General features: G+C 43.2%; 1 protein-coding gene across 9 annotated transcripts in view; it reads right to left on the reverse strand.

The window, feature by feature from the left end:
- Window positions 1-3,678: 3,678 nt before the first annotated feature.
- Window positions 3,679-16,651, reverse strand: part of LOC139478303 (collagen alpha-1(IX) chain-like) — a 238,078-nt gene continuing 225,105 nt past the window's right edge. For 8 of the 9 annotated variants that reach the window (XM_071260719.1, XM_071260721.1, XM_071260725.1 and 5 more), the window contains 11 exons: window positions 16,303-16,374; window positions 13,719-13,754; window positions 13,124-13,144; window positions 11,563-11,619; window positions 9,828-9,860; window positions 8,252-8,398; window positions 7,884-7,938; window positions 7,498-7,599; window positions 6,885-6,974; window positions 6,475-6,552; window positions 3,679-5,491 (listed from right to left, as the gene is read on the reverse strand). In XM_071260719.1, the coding sequence (XP_071116820.1) occupies window positions 5,298-5,491; window positions 6,475-6,552; window positions 6,885-6,974; window positions 7,498-7,599; window positions 7,884-7,938; window positions 8,252-8,398; window positions 9,828-9,860; window positions 11,563-11,619; window positions 13,124-13,144; window positions 13,719-13,754; window positions 16,303-16,374 (885 nt within the window). In that variant the 3' untranslated portion in view covers window positions 3,679-5,297. The remainder of the gene's footprint in view (window positions 5,492-6,474; window positions 6,553-6,884; window positions 6,975-7,497; window positions 7,600-7,883; window positions 7,939-8,251; window positions 8,399-9,827; window positions 9,861-11,562; window positions 11,620-13,123; window positions 13,145-13,718; window positions 13,755-16,302; window positions 16,375-16,651) is intronic. The other variant, XM_071260723.1, reaches the window with a different exon arrangement.

The raw sequence follows: 16,651 nt of genomic DNA on the forward strand, positions 1-16,651 counted from the left end.
TGTGCGTACAATACACGGACTAGAGATGTGCCTACAATACACGGACTAGAGATGTACGTACAATACACGGACTAGAGATGTGTGTACAATACACGGACTAGAGATGTGCATACAATACACGGACTAAAGATGTGCGTACAATACACGGACTAGAGATGTGCATACAATACACGGACTAGAGATGTGCGTACAATACACGGACTAGAGATGTGTGTACAATCCAATGACTAGAGATGTGCGTACAATACACGGACTAGAGATGTGCGTACAATACACGGACTAGAGATGTGCGTACAATACACAGACTAGAGATGTGCATACAATACACGGACTAGAGATGTGCATACAATACACGGACTCGAGATGTGTGTACAATCCAATGACTTGAGATGTGCGTACAATACACGGACTAGAGATGTGCGGACAATACACGGACTCGAGATGTGTGTACAATCCAATGACTTGAGATGTGCGTACAATACACGGACTAGAGATGTGCATACAATACATGGACTAGAGATGTGCGTACAATACACGGACTAGAGATGTGTGTACAATACACAGAGTACAGATGTGCATACAATACACAGACTAGAGATGTGTGTACAATACACAGACTAGAGATGTGCATACAATACACTGACTACAGATGTGCATACAATACATGGACTAGAGATGTGCATACAATACACGGACCAGAGATGTGTGTACAATACACGGACTAGAGATGTGAGTACAATACACGGACTAGAGATGTGTGTACAATACACGGACAAGAGATGTGCATACAACACACGGACTAGAGACGTACGTACAATACACGGACTTGAGATGTGCCTACAATCCAATGACTTGAGATGTGTGTACAATACACGGACTAGAGATGTGCGTACAATACACGGACTAGAGATCTGCCTACAATACACGGACTAGAGATGTACGTACAATACACGGACTAGAGATGTGTGTACAATACACAGAGTACAGATGTGCATACAATACACAGACTAGAGATGTGTGTACAATACACGGACAAGAGATGTGCATACAATACACGGACTAGAGACGTACGTACAATACACGGACTTGAGATGTGCCTACAATCCAATGACTTGAGATGTGTGTACAATACACGGACTAGAGATGTGCGTACAATACACGGACTAGAGATCTGCCTACAATACACGGACTAGAGATGTACGTACAATACACGGACTTGAGATGTGTGTACAATACACAGACTAGAGATGTGTGTACAATACACGGACTAGAGATGTGAGTACAATACACAGACTTGAGATGTGTGTACAATACACAGACAAGAGATGTGTGTACAATACACGGACTAGAGATGTGTGTACAATACACGGACTAGAGATGTGTGTACAATACACGCACATCTCAGATTGAATACAGATAATAGTTTTTTGTAGCATACCATTCCTGTTGGATGTCCTCCTTCATTTAACCTTTGTTATTCATTGGTTTATATAAGATAACCTTTGTTATATATTGGTTGATACAAGATAACCTTTGTTATTCATTGGTTGATACAAGATAACCTTTGTTATTCATTGGTTGATATAAGATAACCTTAAGTTTTTTATTCATTGGTAAATACAAGATAACTTTTGTTATATATCGGTTGATACAAGATAACCTTTGTTATTCATTGGTTGATACAAGATAACCTTTGTTATTCATTGGTTGATACAAGATAACCTTTGTTATTCATTGGTTGATACAAGATAATCTTTGTTTTTCATTGGTTGATATAAGATAACCTTTGTTATTCATTGGTTGATATAAGATAACCTTTGTTTTTCATTGGTTGATACAAGATAACCTTTGTTATTCATTGGTTGATACAAGATAACCTTGTTATATATTTGTTGATACAAGCTAACCTTTCTTATTCATTGGTTGATATAAGATAATGTTTGTTATATATTGGTTGATAACAGATAACCTTTTTTATTCATTGGTTGATATAAGACAGTGGTGCAGTCAGTATCAGTGGTGTCCTGGAGTATTAGTATGTGGTATCTCAGTGTCATACTGCAACTCTATGTTACAGGGGCAGTCGGGTAGCCTAGTGGTTAAAGCGTTCGCTCGTCACGCCAAAGACCCGGGTTCGATTCCCGACATGGGTACAATGTGTGAAGCCCTTTTCTGGTGTCCCCCGCCGTGATATTGCTGGAATATTACTAAACGCGGCGTAAAACCATACTCACTCACTCTACGTTACTTGTCAATGGTTTCGATAGGTTGGCGAATTTATTGCATTTCTATAGTGACCTGCAATCACGTGTTTATGTAGGGCTGCTTGTGTTAATGCGGACTTGTGCTAATGAGGACTTGCACTAATGCGGACTTGTATTAATGCGTACCTGTGCTAATGCGGACTTGTGCTAATGAGGACTTGCACTAATGCGGACTTGTACTAATGCGTACTTGTACTAATACGTACTTGTGCTAATGCGGACTTGCACTAATGCGGACTTGTACTAATGCGGACTTGTGCTAATGAGGACTTGTACTAATGCGGACTTGCACTAATGCAGACTTGTGCTAATGCGGACTTGTACTAATGCGGACATGTGCTAACGGGACTTGCGCTAATGAGGACTTGTACTAATGCGGACTTGCACTAATGCGGACTTGTGCTAATGCGGACTTGTACTAATGCGGACTTGTACGAATGCGGACTTGTCCCGGTTTCATAGTGACCGCTCACTGAACTACATGGCCCCTAAGACTCCGAGGGGATCTGTCCTGGTTTCATGGATTTCAGGGTGGAGGTGGGAGCGGGGTGGAGGTGGGAGCGGGGTGTATACACGTGTAGATCCCAATACGTTTAGCTGGTAAACACAATCCTCAACATGCTAAGACGCCCGTGACACTGGACAGAGGATGAATGTATCTGTCCCCATAGGTTCTGGTGTAGCTGGCAGCGGACTCACTCACTCACTGAGGAAAATCATAAAAATGCTAAAACAACTATAAAATGTCCTCAGGTTTTACAGCCGGACATACTGGATGTTCTGGAAGATAGGGTGTTGTGGGGGAAACAAACATTATGTGGCTCTTCCATTCGTTCCTTCTCCATCCCACCCCCAACCACTCTCTCACTCACTCCATCATTCGCCACACTCAAATTGTTTGGCTCCTCTCTCTTTCTCCCCCCCCCCCCCCCCCCCACACCTTCTCTCATCAACTCTCTCTCACACATTCACACTCTCCCTCTTCCCTCTGTCTCGTTCACACACTCTCTCTCACACCCTCTCTCCCCCTCTTTCTCTCAACCACTCTCTCACTCATTCATTCACCCACCCACCCCGGTCTCTCACATTCACACACTCTCTATCTCTCTCATTCACACTCTCTCTCTCATTCACTCTCTTCCTTCTCACCCATTCACACTCTATCTCCCCTCTTGTCTCACACCCTCTCTCTCACACATTCACACTCTCCCTCTTCCCTCTGTCTCAACCACACTCTCTCCCACTCACTCCATTATTCACCACACTCAAATTGTCTGGCTCCTCCCTCTCCCTCTCCTTCTCTCTCTGGCCGGAAAGCCCGAAGTGCTGGAAATCACGGTGTTGGAGGTCAAGAGACGGGTTTGAAGCCTTGGTCGCGTCACCATCACAAACAACGCAACAGGCTGTACACGAAGTAAGTCATTTATTACCTAAAGAGATCTTATCTTCCAGTGGATGTAAATATACAAAACGAAAATCTAGAGCAGCTGTCACAAATACAATTTGCACTTACGACTATGTTTGAATACATACACTAAGATTAGCAGACTTTGAATATCTAAGGCCTGCTGTACACTAAGAAAGCGTGGCTAACATGACGAGGTGGCAATATGACGTAGTCTATAACAGTAGTTGTGTTTAAATTACACAATAAATGCTCTGAAATGTGCATACAAGTAGTAACGAGATTTAACACAACAAGAAACACGCAAAGAATTCAAGAAAGAAATTCTAAGAATAAATTCAATGTATACAACGAATTATGGATAATTTACCTCGTTTCAGAATTATGTGATGTACAATTCTTTGGCAGTGTTTCTTTGGAAGTTGACAGGTGTTCCGATGTTCATGAGTAGTTGTTATGTAGCTAGTTGAAACAATATCACCCATATGCAAGTTTGGAAAATGCAGTAGTGACGTCGTAAGGTGAGTGTCTTGAATACAATGTAACATGTGGAATTCTTCCAGAGCCTCGGCGGCCATGATGGACACGTGACCGGAAGACAGTAGTAGAACAACTCCCAGTCTGTTATTGCCTCTTGATAGCAGTACGGAGGTAAAATGGTTCTGTGTAAGTTTCAGATGGCCAAACTCGACCAATAGTTCAATAGCACCAAAGAAAACACATCGTCCAAAGCACGCACATAGTCTCAACTTGGCTTTCGCTCTCTAAATCTCCACACGAGTCATGAATGATAACTGTCATGTGGTTTACTGTACAAACAAACAACCAATCATATTGGACACGTGATATACGCTGAAACCAATCACGAGAGAGCTCTGTTCTGTACTATGACGTGTCTGTAATATATTGAATGAGGGCAGATGAAGATATCACATGATACGTCTGTAAGGCCTTCAGTGTAAGGCGGGACCCAAACATGTCATCCGATCGTCACCAAATCGTCACGTGACACTTGGCGGGATACTAAGATCCTGTCACTCTTTCAAGCTGATCCTCTAACACAGACACTTTGCTTGGATGGCATGAAGAAATGACATCATAAAAAGCTCCCAAAACATCTCAAACCTGCGTCAGCCTGTAGCGTAAATCGCAACAACTAAAGAAGGGGAGGTAACCCGTGTCGGGCTAACATGCAGGAGGACCGCAACGGTAAACTGCTCGCATACCCCGCAATGGCCGAAGCCTTATGCGGTAGAACATTGCAATGTCGGGATACGTGGCCAGTGGACCATCAGGTTTATATATAATCCAACAAAAGGGGGATCTATGCTACGATGATGACTAGTGCAGGTAGAAAGGTCAGAAATATAAAATTATGCTTCAAATACATGTTAGGAACACACTTGTTAGTGGAGAACAATTAACCCGAATACAAGTTCGGGTGATGGTAGTTTTGCATATGGATATGCGCAGGTAGTATCGTGGAGGGACAGACAAAGCAGGGAAATCTTCTGAGGAGGAGAAGAGTAAGAGAGGGAGTATCAAACGAAATAAAGATGGAGACAGTCTAAGATCAATGGCTACAGGTGACGGGCATTTAAACCATTTTATCAGGGGGTTTGAAAGTTTTAAGGCCCCTTGATGTCATTTCTCGGCAGTCGTATGTATTCGGGTCCTGGTAGGGCGTAGTTACAGTATTCACAGTACCCTGGGGGCCCGGGGGGACCCATGATACCACGGCGACCGTGTTGGCCTGACGTGCCCGGGGGCCCACGCTCGCCAGGCCGTCCCATGATGCCTTCGCCTGTCGGGCCAGTCGGACCTACGGAGCAAAAGCAATGGTTCAGTGATCGTACAGTGGTCGTACAGTGATCGTACAGTGATCGCAGGGGCGACACTACCATATTGGAGCAGAAAAGCAATTACTTACACCTAAGAAAAAAGCAAAATTTGTTTTATGAGTAAACCTCAATTTACCATCTATTCAGTAAATTATTAATTCAAACTCTTCGCGTTTGAACATGATACTTATTGTCTAACCTGAAACTCGGAACCTTCACGCATATTAGGATTTTAGTGGTAGATGTGTGTGACGTAACCAAACCGCGGTCTCACAATTATTTTCATTATAATGATATGTCGGCTCGCGTTAAATATGTGAATAAAAACAACCATCACATACTACGAATGAACATGTAAAAAACAGTATTATTATCAATTCGTCTTAATGTTGAAATTTTATTTGTCATAGATGTTTCTTGAATGAAAGGGGGGCACGGCGCCACAATTCGCTGTGCAGAGTTGCGTCCCTTGGGCACGCAGGAAACCTATGATTGTGGGTTCGAATCCCGGTTCGCCCCGATTATGTTTCTAGGTTTGTCAGCACCATACCCGTGCTCGTGTGTTTCATCGAAGTGGTAAACGTCTAAGACCTGCATCACTTGGGGTTTTCCTCCCACATCAAGCTGACACGCCGTGATATTACTGGAATACTGTTAAAAGCGGCGTTAACCCCAACTCACTCACTCACTTGAATGAAAGTCTTAAATGTGTTGGTGAAACACCTATATGTATACTACGAATTAAAAAAATATAATAAATAAATTCCTAATATTTGCTACAAATAAAATCTAACATTAACGGCCCCAATATGCAGGAAATACAGTATAAGAGCATCTAATTTTTAAACCCGGCCGTTTGGAGACCCCAAGGTCGCACAATTCCTACCAGTGATGACTGTATGCCAACTTGCCGAGCACTAGCTCAATCAATATGTTACCCACTAGTCCACCCCAGAGGACTCACCTTGTATTCCTGGGGGGCCTGGTTTTCCTTGGTTGCCGTGTCCGGTAGATCCTCGCTCGCCCTTCGGTCCCCTGTTGCCTGCAATATGTAGTACAAGAATGTAAGAGACCCTGCCGGCCAAGATGGATCAACACCGTCCAAAACGGTCGTCACACTTAAAAGTTTTGTTTTTACAAAATATTTTTGTTTGCAAACGTTCCCGAAAGTTTTAAAGGTTGTCTGCATATAGTTAAACTGCGAATATATTTTGGAAGTAGGACCAGATGTCGTTGATTGCAGCACAAACAATCACACGCACCCCAAATCTCGAGAATAACGTCGTCTTCAGCATTACGTTACTGGCCACACTTACCTAAGGATTCGGGGGAGAATTCCGTCGCCCGCAGCACTACACTACTGGTCTCACTCACCCATAGATCCGGGGGGACCTGAGGCCCCGGGAAGACCTGGCATCCCCATAAATCCACGTTCACCTGGAGGGCCCGGGGGACCGCGTTCTCCTGGAAGCAGGTGGATGATAAAATCGCGTTTATCGAAAGTTTCAAAGTCAACATGATTATCGAGGATATTTTACTTACATACTATTCTGTGCCTTTAAAGGCGACTGACATACCCTGTTGTCGCTTAGTAACCACTACCACGCCCTGTTGTTGCTTAGGGACCATTAACATGTCCTTCTGTTCCTAAATGACCACTAAAATACCATGTTATAAGGGTAACGGTATTGTTCACGGCATATCATTTGTTGAAGAATGAGGTCTTTCGTAAACTGCATGACGAAGGAGGGCAGTTGAACAGACTCAGTGGTCGGCAAATGATCATGCCCTCACAAATAACGTTAACGTTGTTGTTCCTTAGTGACCACTAACATACCCTGTCATTGCCTGTTGATCACTAACATATCCTGTTGATGCCTAGTGACCACTAACATACCATATCGTTGCTTAGTGACCACTAACATGCCTTGTTGTTCCTTAATGACCACTAACATACCCTGTTGTTGCTTAGTGACCACTAACATACCCTGTTGTCCGTAAGGTCCGGGTGGTCCTGGGCGCCCCTTCTTCCCGACTCCTGGTGGACCGGGCGGTCCTCTGAGGTCAGCGATCAGATCCTCTAGTTGGTCTACAACAGAACAGGTTGCAGTTGTCAGGAAACTAGTGTTGTGTTATTCTGTGAGCTACAGAATATGCCCTGAAGGGTTCTGTGTCCCAATGACTTTACATATTACTTTTCATAATTCTTCTAAAATCTTACAGTGCCATATACCCACGGTTGACTGGACTCGGCTGCTGGTTATATTGACTACATCAACACCCGTGCTATTACATACATACGCAAAACAAATATCAACACCTACAGATTGTGACCATGTCACTATTCCATGTTGATATATAGGATATACTCGCCTCTCAGTACCATGCTGCATAGTTCCCGCATCTCGGTCTCAGATATACTGCGTCCCTGCAGAATTGAAATATACACCTGCAACTTCACAGACAGCATCTTCCACCAGAGCGGAAAGGCAGTACATCGACGGTAGTCGTGATTATACGTTTACACATACCCTTAATTACGTCCTCTCCAAAACCTTGGCATATTTATTGATAATGTTGATGCACTGCTACGTTAAATTTATTGTTCGTGTATTTAGGCATGAAGTAACTTTGTTACATTACCGACACACATCTCCAAACAATGCTCAGTATAACGTAAACTCTACTGGGTACTGTATTATGCTTGTCACGAGGTTAAGTAAACGAGTGATCTCCCTTACCGGAAGTCCTGGCATTCCCGGCATTCCTGACTGTCCTCGAAGTCCTCTAGGCCCAGGGGGTCCCGGGGGTCCGGACAAGCCGGGGATCCCAGATTGCCCCTGTGATCCCTGGGGACCTCTGTCTCCTTGGGCCCCGCGTTCACCAGGCTGGGAGAATATAGCGAGTTAATTCCATTAATTAATTCAATTTGTGCTGTCAAATACGTATAGCTTTGCCGATAGTTACAGGTTTATATATCGACGGCCTATAGTCATGTTACAGATTGGTTTCGACGGTTTTATTGATTTAATCGGGCTTGTAACTGGTTGTCGCTGTTACCTCACATTTTTTAATGTAATAATGAGATTCAAAAAACACTTAAAATACTTTGTGTGCTGACTTCTTGACAGCGTGTCTTGCTCCACGGTGGCGAACCCACAGACGGGATCCGGTCGGGCGCCACACCTCAAGTGGGTCATGGCACTCATTCACAACGTTGATAGGAGCTGGCAGGTGGGACGCTCCCCCCTCGCGCACTCACAGTAAAAACAGGGAGCGGGGAGGGTTACCCCAGTCCAAGGAATATCAGCAACGGTACATTGATGCAAGAACGGTAAACTAACTACCCCTCTTGAAATCCCTTCCTTATCAAGGCATTCATGTAACATAGCGGGACCATCGTTTGATTTGTGATATATATAAACACAGTACCGTTAGCACTCCTAAGTCAAATTAGATAAATGGTTTTCGTTGGAACAGAAATCTGCAGCATAAGCGAGAATGAGTTCTCTGTAAGTTAGACGTCCCACAGGCTGGTGTTTTCATGCAGACCTCTACCAAAGGCTTAATTGTTACAGCAAATATCTGCACGTAGCTTCCAACTTGTGTCTGTCGCCGAAACTAAAAAAAAGGCTGAATTCCGTCGAAAACAATTAATGCAGTTCCCCATTCCCAGAGTCACGTGACATATATGTCTGCTGTGCATTTTCAAATTTCACATGATGCCATTGAAGGCAGGCTGCGAGAGTTGACCCCGGCCGCGAGGGTGATCTCACATCCACAGTTTGTGTAGACGCTAGCACTCGGTGCAAGTGTTTATACGATTATTCCTTCATTCATTTACAAATGTATATCTGGAGAATATTTTTTAGGTATCAGATTGCTCATGCATCTAATTTGGTTTCTTAATATCAATCTGGCTGTTTCACGACCTAGACCAACCTGCAAATACTTCGGCGCTTAGAATTTTACATCCGGGTATGTTCGCCGTGTACATCCGGGCACATTCGTGTCTAATCACCGTTTTACTGTATAGGTCTGTGAGATCAATGACGTATATAGATGTATCATCTTTGGTGAGGTTAATCTTTTCACTGTATACCGTACACCGTCCCATCACTCCGCATATAATACAGAAATGAGCTTTGTCATCGTTAATATAAACTAGGAAACGGGTCTTTACAACCAGATTGTGTTGCTAAGTAGTATAATCACGTGAATGAGTAAAACTAGTGTTTCCATCGATGTCTCACAAAGCGGGTCGAGATGACCTACTGGTCCTAATGACCTATATGCACCGGGCATCTCTATACTCACCATCCCGACGGAGCCAGGAGGTCCGGAAGGTCCCTGTCAGTAGAGAGGAAATGTTGAAATACATGTTTTTATACCACATCCCAAGAAACGTCTACTTTGGCTTTTTGACGATCGGTATTTGACCCTAATACATTAAAATGTTTATTTAATCTAACACCCGCCCATTTTACAGCGAGATAAACTACAATCCACATGACATAGGTCAAGTTTTCTTTTCTAGGCATGTCGTTCGTTGGCGTCGTTATGTGGAGTCCGCGACACGAGGGGTTCAACCACCTCCCCGCAATACAGAATATAGAATGTTTAACACAAGCAGCAAAAACTATCAAGCGCTAAAACGCAAAATATGTCCTAAATTGGATATGATAATTATAACATTGCAATCTCCGCCTGGCACGACAAAGGCGGGTATGCAAGTTTCCCAGAAATAATGTGTTGGAATTAGGATTGGTCTAAGGCCGCTTACAGAGCTCTCATGTTAAACCTCTGTAAAGACGATTACCACCAGAAAGTGCCAAGTCAGCAAACCAAGAGCTGGTTCAAAGAATGTTGTGGTGTACATTTCTTCCATTCACTGGGTCGGGTTCTCCATAAACCAACGACAGGTGCTACTTGCAGCACGGAAACACATGGCAATACTTGATATGTCTAGTGGATATTGCTATGTATAACTTTTAATGGTTCTAACACTTTTGAATTGCTGCCCTCTGGTGGTTTTTGTGTACGAACATTCTATTACGTGTCTCAGGTACACATATCAGTTATTAAAAACATATTAAAAACATATCAGTCTGAAGTATATCTCAATTAGGGTATTAGGTACCTGGTATGTAAAAGGGAATTGGTGTCATATTGATGTACCAAAGGGTTGATCGAGTGTTATATTGGTGTAAAGTAGGAGGAGCTAGTGTCATATTAACATAACAAAAGGAGGAACTGGTGTTTTATTGGTGTAAAGTAGGAGGAGCTAGTGTCATATTAACATAACAAAAGGAGGAACTGGTGTTTTATTGGTGTAAAGTAGGAGGAGCTAGTGTCATATTAACATAACAAAAGGAGGAACTGGTGTTTTATTGGTGTAAAGTAGGAGGAGCTAGTGTCATATTGATATAACAAAAGGATGAACTAGTGTTTTATAGGTGTAAAGTAGGAGGAACTAGTGTTATATTGATATAACAAAAGGATGAACTAGTGTTTTATAGGTGTAAAGAAGGAGGAGCTAGTGTCATATTGACATAACAAAAAGATGAACTAGTGTTTTATTGGTGTAAAGTAGGAGGAGCTAGACTCATATTGACATAACAAAAAGATGAACTAGTGTTTTTTAGGTGTAAAGTAGGAGGAGCTAGTGTCATATTGACATAACAAAAAGATGAACTAGTGTTTTTTAGGGGTAAAGTAGGAGGAGCTAGTGTCATATTGACATAACAAAAGGATGAACTGGTGTTTTATTGGTGTCAAGTAGGAGGAGCTAGTGTCATATTGGACCAAGGCTGTACTGATGCTACAGCATCTTGCTGATCACGTACACACATGCCACGCAATAAAAGTTGCCCCTGCTTTAAACTGTCTGGATGGACATTTTGTAACTTGATAATCACTCTATATTGACTGTGGTATACCTCGAAGGGTACATCCCCATTATAAGGCCATAATAACATTACCCCTTTATCTCAAACCTCACTCAAATTCGAGACAACCACAGTCGAGGTAACCAAGACGTGTGTATACTTACCGAGGGCCCCGGGGGGCCGGTCCCTCCCCCACCTGTGAATCCGTTGGCCACATAGCCCTGGGGGCGAGAAATAATGTCAAGGTAAATTTCAGATTGAAAAACATAAACATGTTTCTGTAAAGCTTTACTTCAAACATTCTTCTAAAACGTGGTTGACGCCGCTGTCAGTGATGTTGCAGCAGCACGGATGCTGGTAAATAAGACGAGTCGCGGGCAGTCAACCAGTGTCTGAATACATGAGCAACGATCCGCGCCACTGGGGTACGCTGACACGTCAATCATACAAGTCGCAAAGGTTGACCACTCGATACAACTGAAGTAGGTTCCCACGACAATCATGACATACAGAGGGCCTTGTCTTACCTGAAATCTCCACAGAGGTCAAAGTTTAGTACATTATAAGACATAATGAGTAACTGAACCCGTTTTAGTGAGGGTAGTATTCTTCAAACATAGTCGGATGATATTTAAGACTTATCTACCATAGTCGGATGACATTTAAGAGTTATCTACCCTAGTCGGATGATATATAAGAGTAATCTACCGTAATCGGATGATATATAAAAGTTATCTACCCTAGTCGGATGATATATGATAGTTATCAACCCTAGTCGGATAATATATAATAGTTATCAACCCTATTCGGATGATATGTATGAGTAATCTACCGTAGTCAAATTATATAAAGGAGTTATCTACCCTAGTCGGATTACATATAGGAGTTGTCGACCCCAGTCGCGGGTAAAATATATAATTTATCAAGTCAGGATTCACCATGTTAGGTAGACATTTACGATGGCAGGAAAAGGCCACATTAAAACATTTCTTTCTCAACTTTTCTTTTTTTGAACTGGGTAGATTATTACTTTTTTGTGATTTCCGAACCATTCCAACCTTATATAAAGTTGTACCAAAACGTAAAATAAAATAAATGTGGAAACGGAACAGAACCCAAATTTAAAAATAAATAAATAAAATGAAATAATAATAAAAAAATAATAATAGATAAACTCCCCAAACAATCAAGCTGTGATGCCTTTTTCAGAGTCGAGCAGTGATAAGAAACAACAACGTTTTTATGTGGCCTTAGGAAATGTGTGTTGCCAGGCGATCTCTGGTGACTTGTTTGTATGACCATAGGTAGCGCACGGCACGGCGTTTGGCCACGTTGTTAGAAGTAACACCACAACACATGCTCTCATGCTACGACACAGAGATGTCAGTTGATTCCTTTAATTAGCCTGAATACGTTCGGAGGTCACCTGCCCCACGTTCACGAGCTGAAGTTATCAGAAGGTGAATGATGGACCTTCTGAGGTTCACACCAAGAATGTAGTCGAGTTAAGTCTACGACACAACACGTTAGTTCAGGAAACACAGGTTCACCGCGAGAGAGTGGGTTAGGTGCGTGGAAAGAATAGTGACAAACCAATTTAACAGACTTCATTGTTACCTTGGTGGACTATCGGAAAAGTATCATTAGGATGTTAGGAAAAAGAAGAGTCGTTGAAAACAAATCAAAAGAAATTCAAAATGTCTTAACCATGCTTCCATTACATACCTGGAGTTCTTCGAGATCAATCTGGTCATTGAACAAAAGGTAGTCAGGTAAAGACCCACATCAACTTGAGTACACATATGGATGGTAAGATTTTCACGTTATGTCGTTAAGAAGGGTATGTCGTTAAGAAGGGAGGGGGGGGGGGGGGGGGGGGGGGGGGTTGTCAGGGCCTGTCCCTTCCAGATGTACTGGGCTCCTTTACCGGGGTACGTAGGGTGGGAGACAGTCCTGTCATGGAGGTACATATGGAGATAGGCCTTTACTGGGGTACATATGGTGAAAGACACACCAACAACTGGCTAATAAACCAAGCAGCCATGATGACACTATCATTTCGAGAAATATAAGTGTGTAACGTTATAAACTAAAAGTATTTGTCTTTGGCCACCTTTCACACACTGTAGGTCGATATGAGGAATTATGAAGTGAGTGAGGGTATGGAGTTTCTGGTCAGCAATATTACAGCCAGATCGATCGTTTCTGACGACAGCATATAGGTGCTAGGGACCTGTGTGGGGGTATAAAGTGAATGCATTTCATGGTATTGAGATTTCTTACCGGTGTCTGGATCCACCCCAGTCAAGCCTCAACTTACCGTGTTACCTTTCTCCCCAGGGGGGCCGGGATTACCCTGAAACAACGCACAACCATGTACAACCATGTAACATCGGACAAAACGTACAACCTAACAATCATGTTAGGCCTGTATCGTGACTGTACAATATCTGCATCTAAGTTTGTCGACATCATAAAAATAGTCATTGTACTACATTGTAACGGTACTGTAATACATTATAACGGTGCAATATATTAGTGTATTGCATTTTAACAGTGCAGAACAATAGAATTGCATTAAACGGTACAAGACGATTCAGAACACCAGTGTCCACACTCTTGTACCAATGCATGAAGTCGTGTGCCACTCTCTGACAGTATGGAAGCGCACTGTTTTACTTATGGCATCCTAAAATGTATACAGTAGTATGTAGCAAATACAACTGAAAAGCTCAATGCTACGTGGAAGATCAGAGTTAGGCTTCACAAGTTAGGCTTAACTAAGTGTGGATTTGGATCCCCAATGTCGCTGTGAGTGCAGGCCACCGAACCTACCTTGCAGTGAATGAACCGATATCTAATACGTGCACGTCTGTGTATGGTTAAATATTTATTTTGGGGAGAGAAAAGTTACACTTGCCTAAAATTGAAACGATATCGCAGAAGAAGAAAACGGCTTTGTTTGATTATTTAATTAGGCGGCAAGATACCGGCGTGCAAAAAGCTTGTGCGTCACCGTTTGATCTATACGGCGGCGTGTACCTCGTCCTCCGTTACCTCCGTATAGGATCGACGGAGGTTAATTTTGGCGATGTTGAAAAATCTACGAATTTAAGTTTCTCAAAGAGATTTGTGTTGCTGACGTCGCCATTGTACACGGCAGGTATATAAAGGATCAGTTCCTCGCCGTCTTTTGGGCCGACCATTACTTATAGGTTTAGAGGGTGACTGAGTGAGTATGGTTTTACGCCGCTTTTAGCAATATTCCAGTAATATCACGGCGGGGGACACCAGAAATGGGCCATTGTACCCATGTCGGGAATCGAACCTGGGTCGGTCATCTGCGTGACGAGCGAACGCTTTAACCAATAGGCTACCCGACCGCCCCACCTATAGGTTTAAATGTGAATGTAAGGTTGAGTAATGCATCTTGGATCCGAGTCCTACGACAAGGTTCTGTTGTGGGAAATCCCTACGATAAGATCCCAAAACGGGATTTCCTTAAGACAGAACCTGTAGCTGGAAATCCCCACACGATTCTGTATAGGGACACCCTTACAAGAATCTGTACTTGGAAATTCCTATAATAAGATCCCACAACGGGAAATCCCTAAGACAGAACATGTAGCTGGAAATCCCCACAAGATTTTGTACCGGGAAATCCTTACAAGAATCTGTACTTGGAAATTCCTCCAATAAGATCCCACAACGGGAAATCCCTAAGACAGAACCTGTAGCTGGAAATCCACAAGGGTCTGTATCGGGAAATCCGTACAAGAATCCGTACTCGGAAATCCCTACGATAAGATGCTGTAGTGGGAAATCCCTACAATATTTTGTGCCGGGAAATCCCTACGACAATATACTGTAGCGGGAAATCCATACGACGAGATCCACCATCGGGAAATCCTTTCGCTAAGATCCTGTAGTGGGGAATCCGACAAGTAATCAGTAAACATGCTAAAAGGTCATCAAGTGGCGGACTGAGTGTTGAGGACACGTGAATACCTCGGACATGTCGACGTGGAGGTTAAAACATCATATCGTGTTACAAGTACAACAGTTTATGATAAGAATAAATTAAAAAAAAACACCGAAATCCGCAACTTCCGGCTGCACTATGTTGCCAGATGGCTTTCCAAGTCTATTAAAAGCTGAGAGGAATTTCAACTACTTGACGATATAAACTTGCCAATCCTGCCAAAGACGCTTTCAGCATTACCTCGGTTGAGTCCGAATTTCAACTTTATAGCAATCATAACTCCCATGGCGAGGAACTGGAATCTGACAGCTATTTCGTCTAGTGTGCCACGCCCTCCATGTTCACTACCCCCCGGCCGGAGATCAGCAGGGGCACCCCTCAACATACCATCATTAAACAGATTACCTAACGTCAAGCGCCCCAGAGTCACGACACAGCAAGCCCGGCACTTCACCTGTTGCAGGCCTGGGTGTGCAGCTGGCTTACCAATTCCACAGAGGCATAGCGTGGGTACCAGTGTAGGGGAACGCTACAACAGATGCCCCCTGCGTCCCTGGGGGATACTTTCTTCACCTCCCATTTATAATCTCAATCTCGCACATTTCCAGACAGCACCGTTCTTAAATAATTTTGTTTGTTTGTAGACCTTCATTTATATATTTATCCATTATTAACCCGGCACTGTGAAGCTATTTCAGCTATTTTCTATTTTACAGTATTTAACCCTGCTTAAAAGTTATGTCGAACAAAGAATTTCAATTTCCACATGTTGCTATTTCTGTTTTTGTCTTTTCATTTTCGATTTCTTATAACTTTGTACATTGTGTGATTTCTTGCTTGGTGTAACTCGAACTCCTCGACGTAGATTTAATGCAATGTTCTCCTGCGCTGTTACGTCAAGAAGTGAACACTGGGCACTTACCGGGGGTCCCGGTGGCCCGGGGGGGCCTCCACCTCCTAGTCGTCCCGGGGGGCCGGGCGGTCCTTGGGGGCCCTGAAGTGATGAAGCACAAGAATTGACAAACATGGTTGACAACATATACAACTGCAGAGTGACATGCACGTGGGTTAGAAAACTGTATGGATAACAAAGGGGGCGCGTCTAAGGCGCCGCAATTTGCTGTGCAGAGTTGCGTCTCTTGGGCACGCCAGAAACCTCTGATTGTGGGTTCGAATCCCGGTTATCCCCGATTATGTTTCAAGGTTTGTCAGCACCATACCCGTGCTCGTTGGTTTCACCGAAGTGGTAAACGTCTAACCTGCATCGCTTC

Source organism: Haliotis cracherodii, unplaced genomic scaffold, assembly GCF_022045235.1.
Source record: "Haliotis cracherodii isolate W230 unplaced genomic scaffold, xgHalCrac1.p SCAF_4, whole genome shotgun sequence".
NCBI lineage: Eukaryota > Metazoa > Mollusca > Gastropoda > Lepetellida > Haliotidae > Haliotis > Haliotis cracherodii.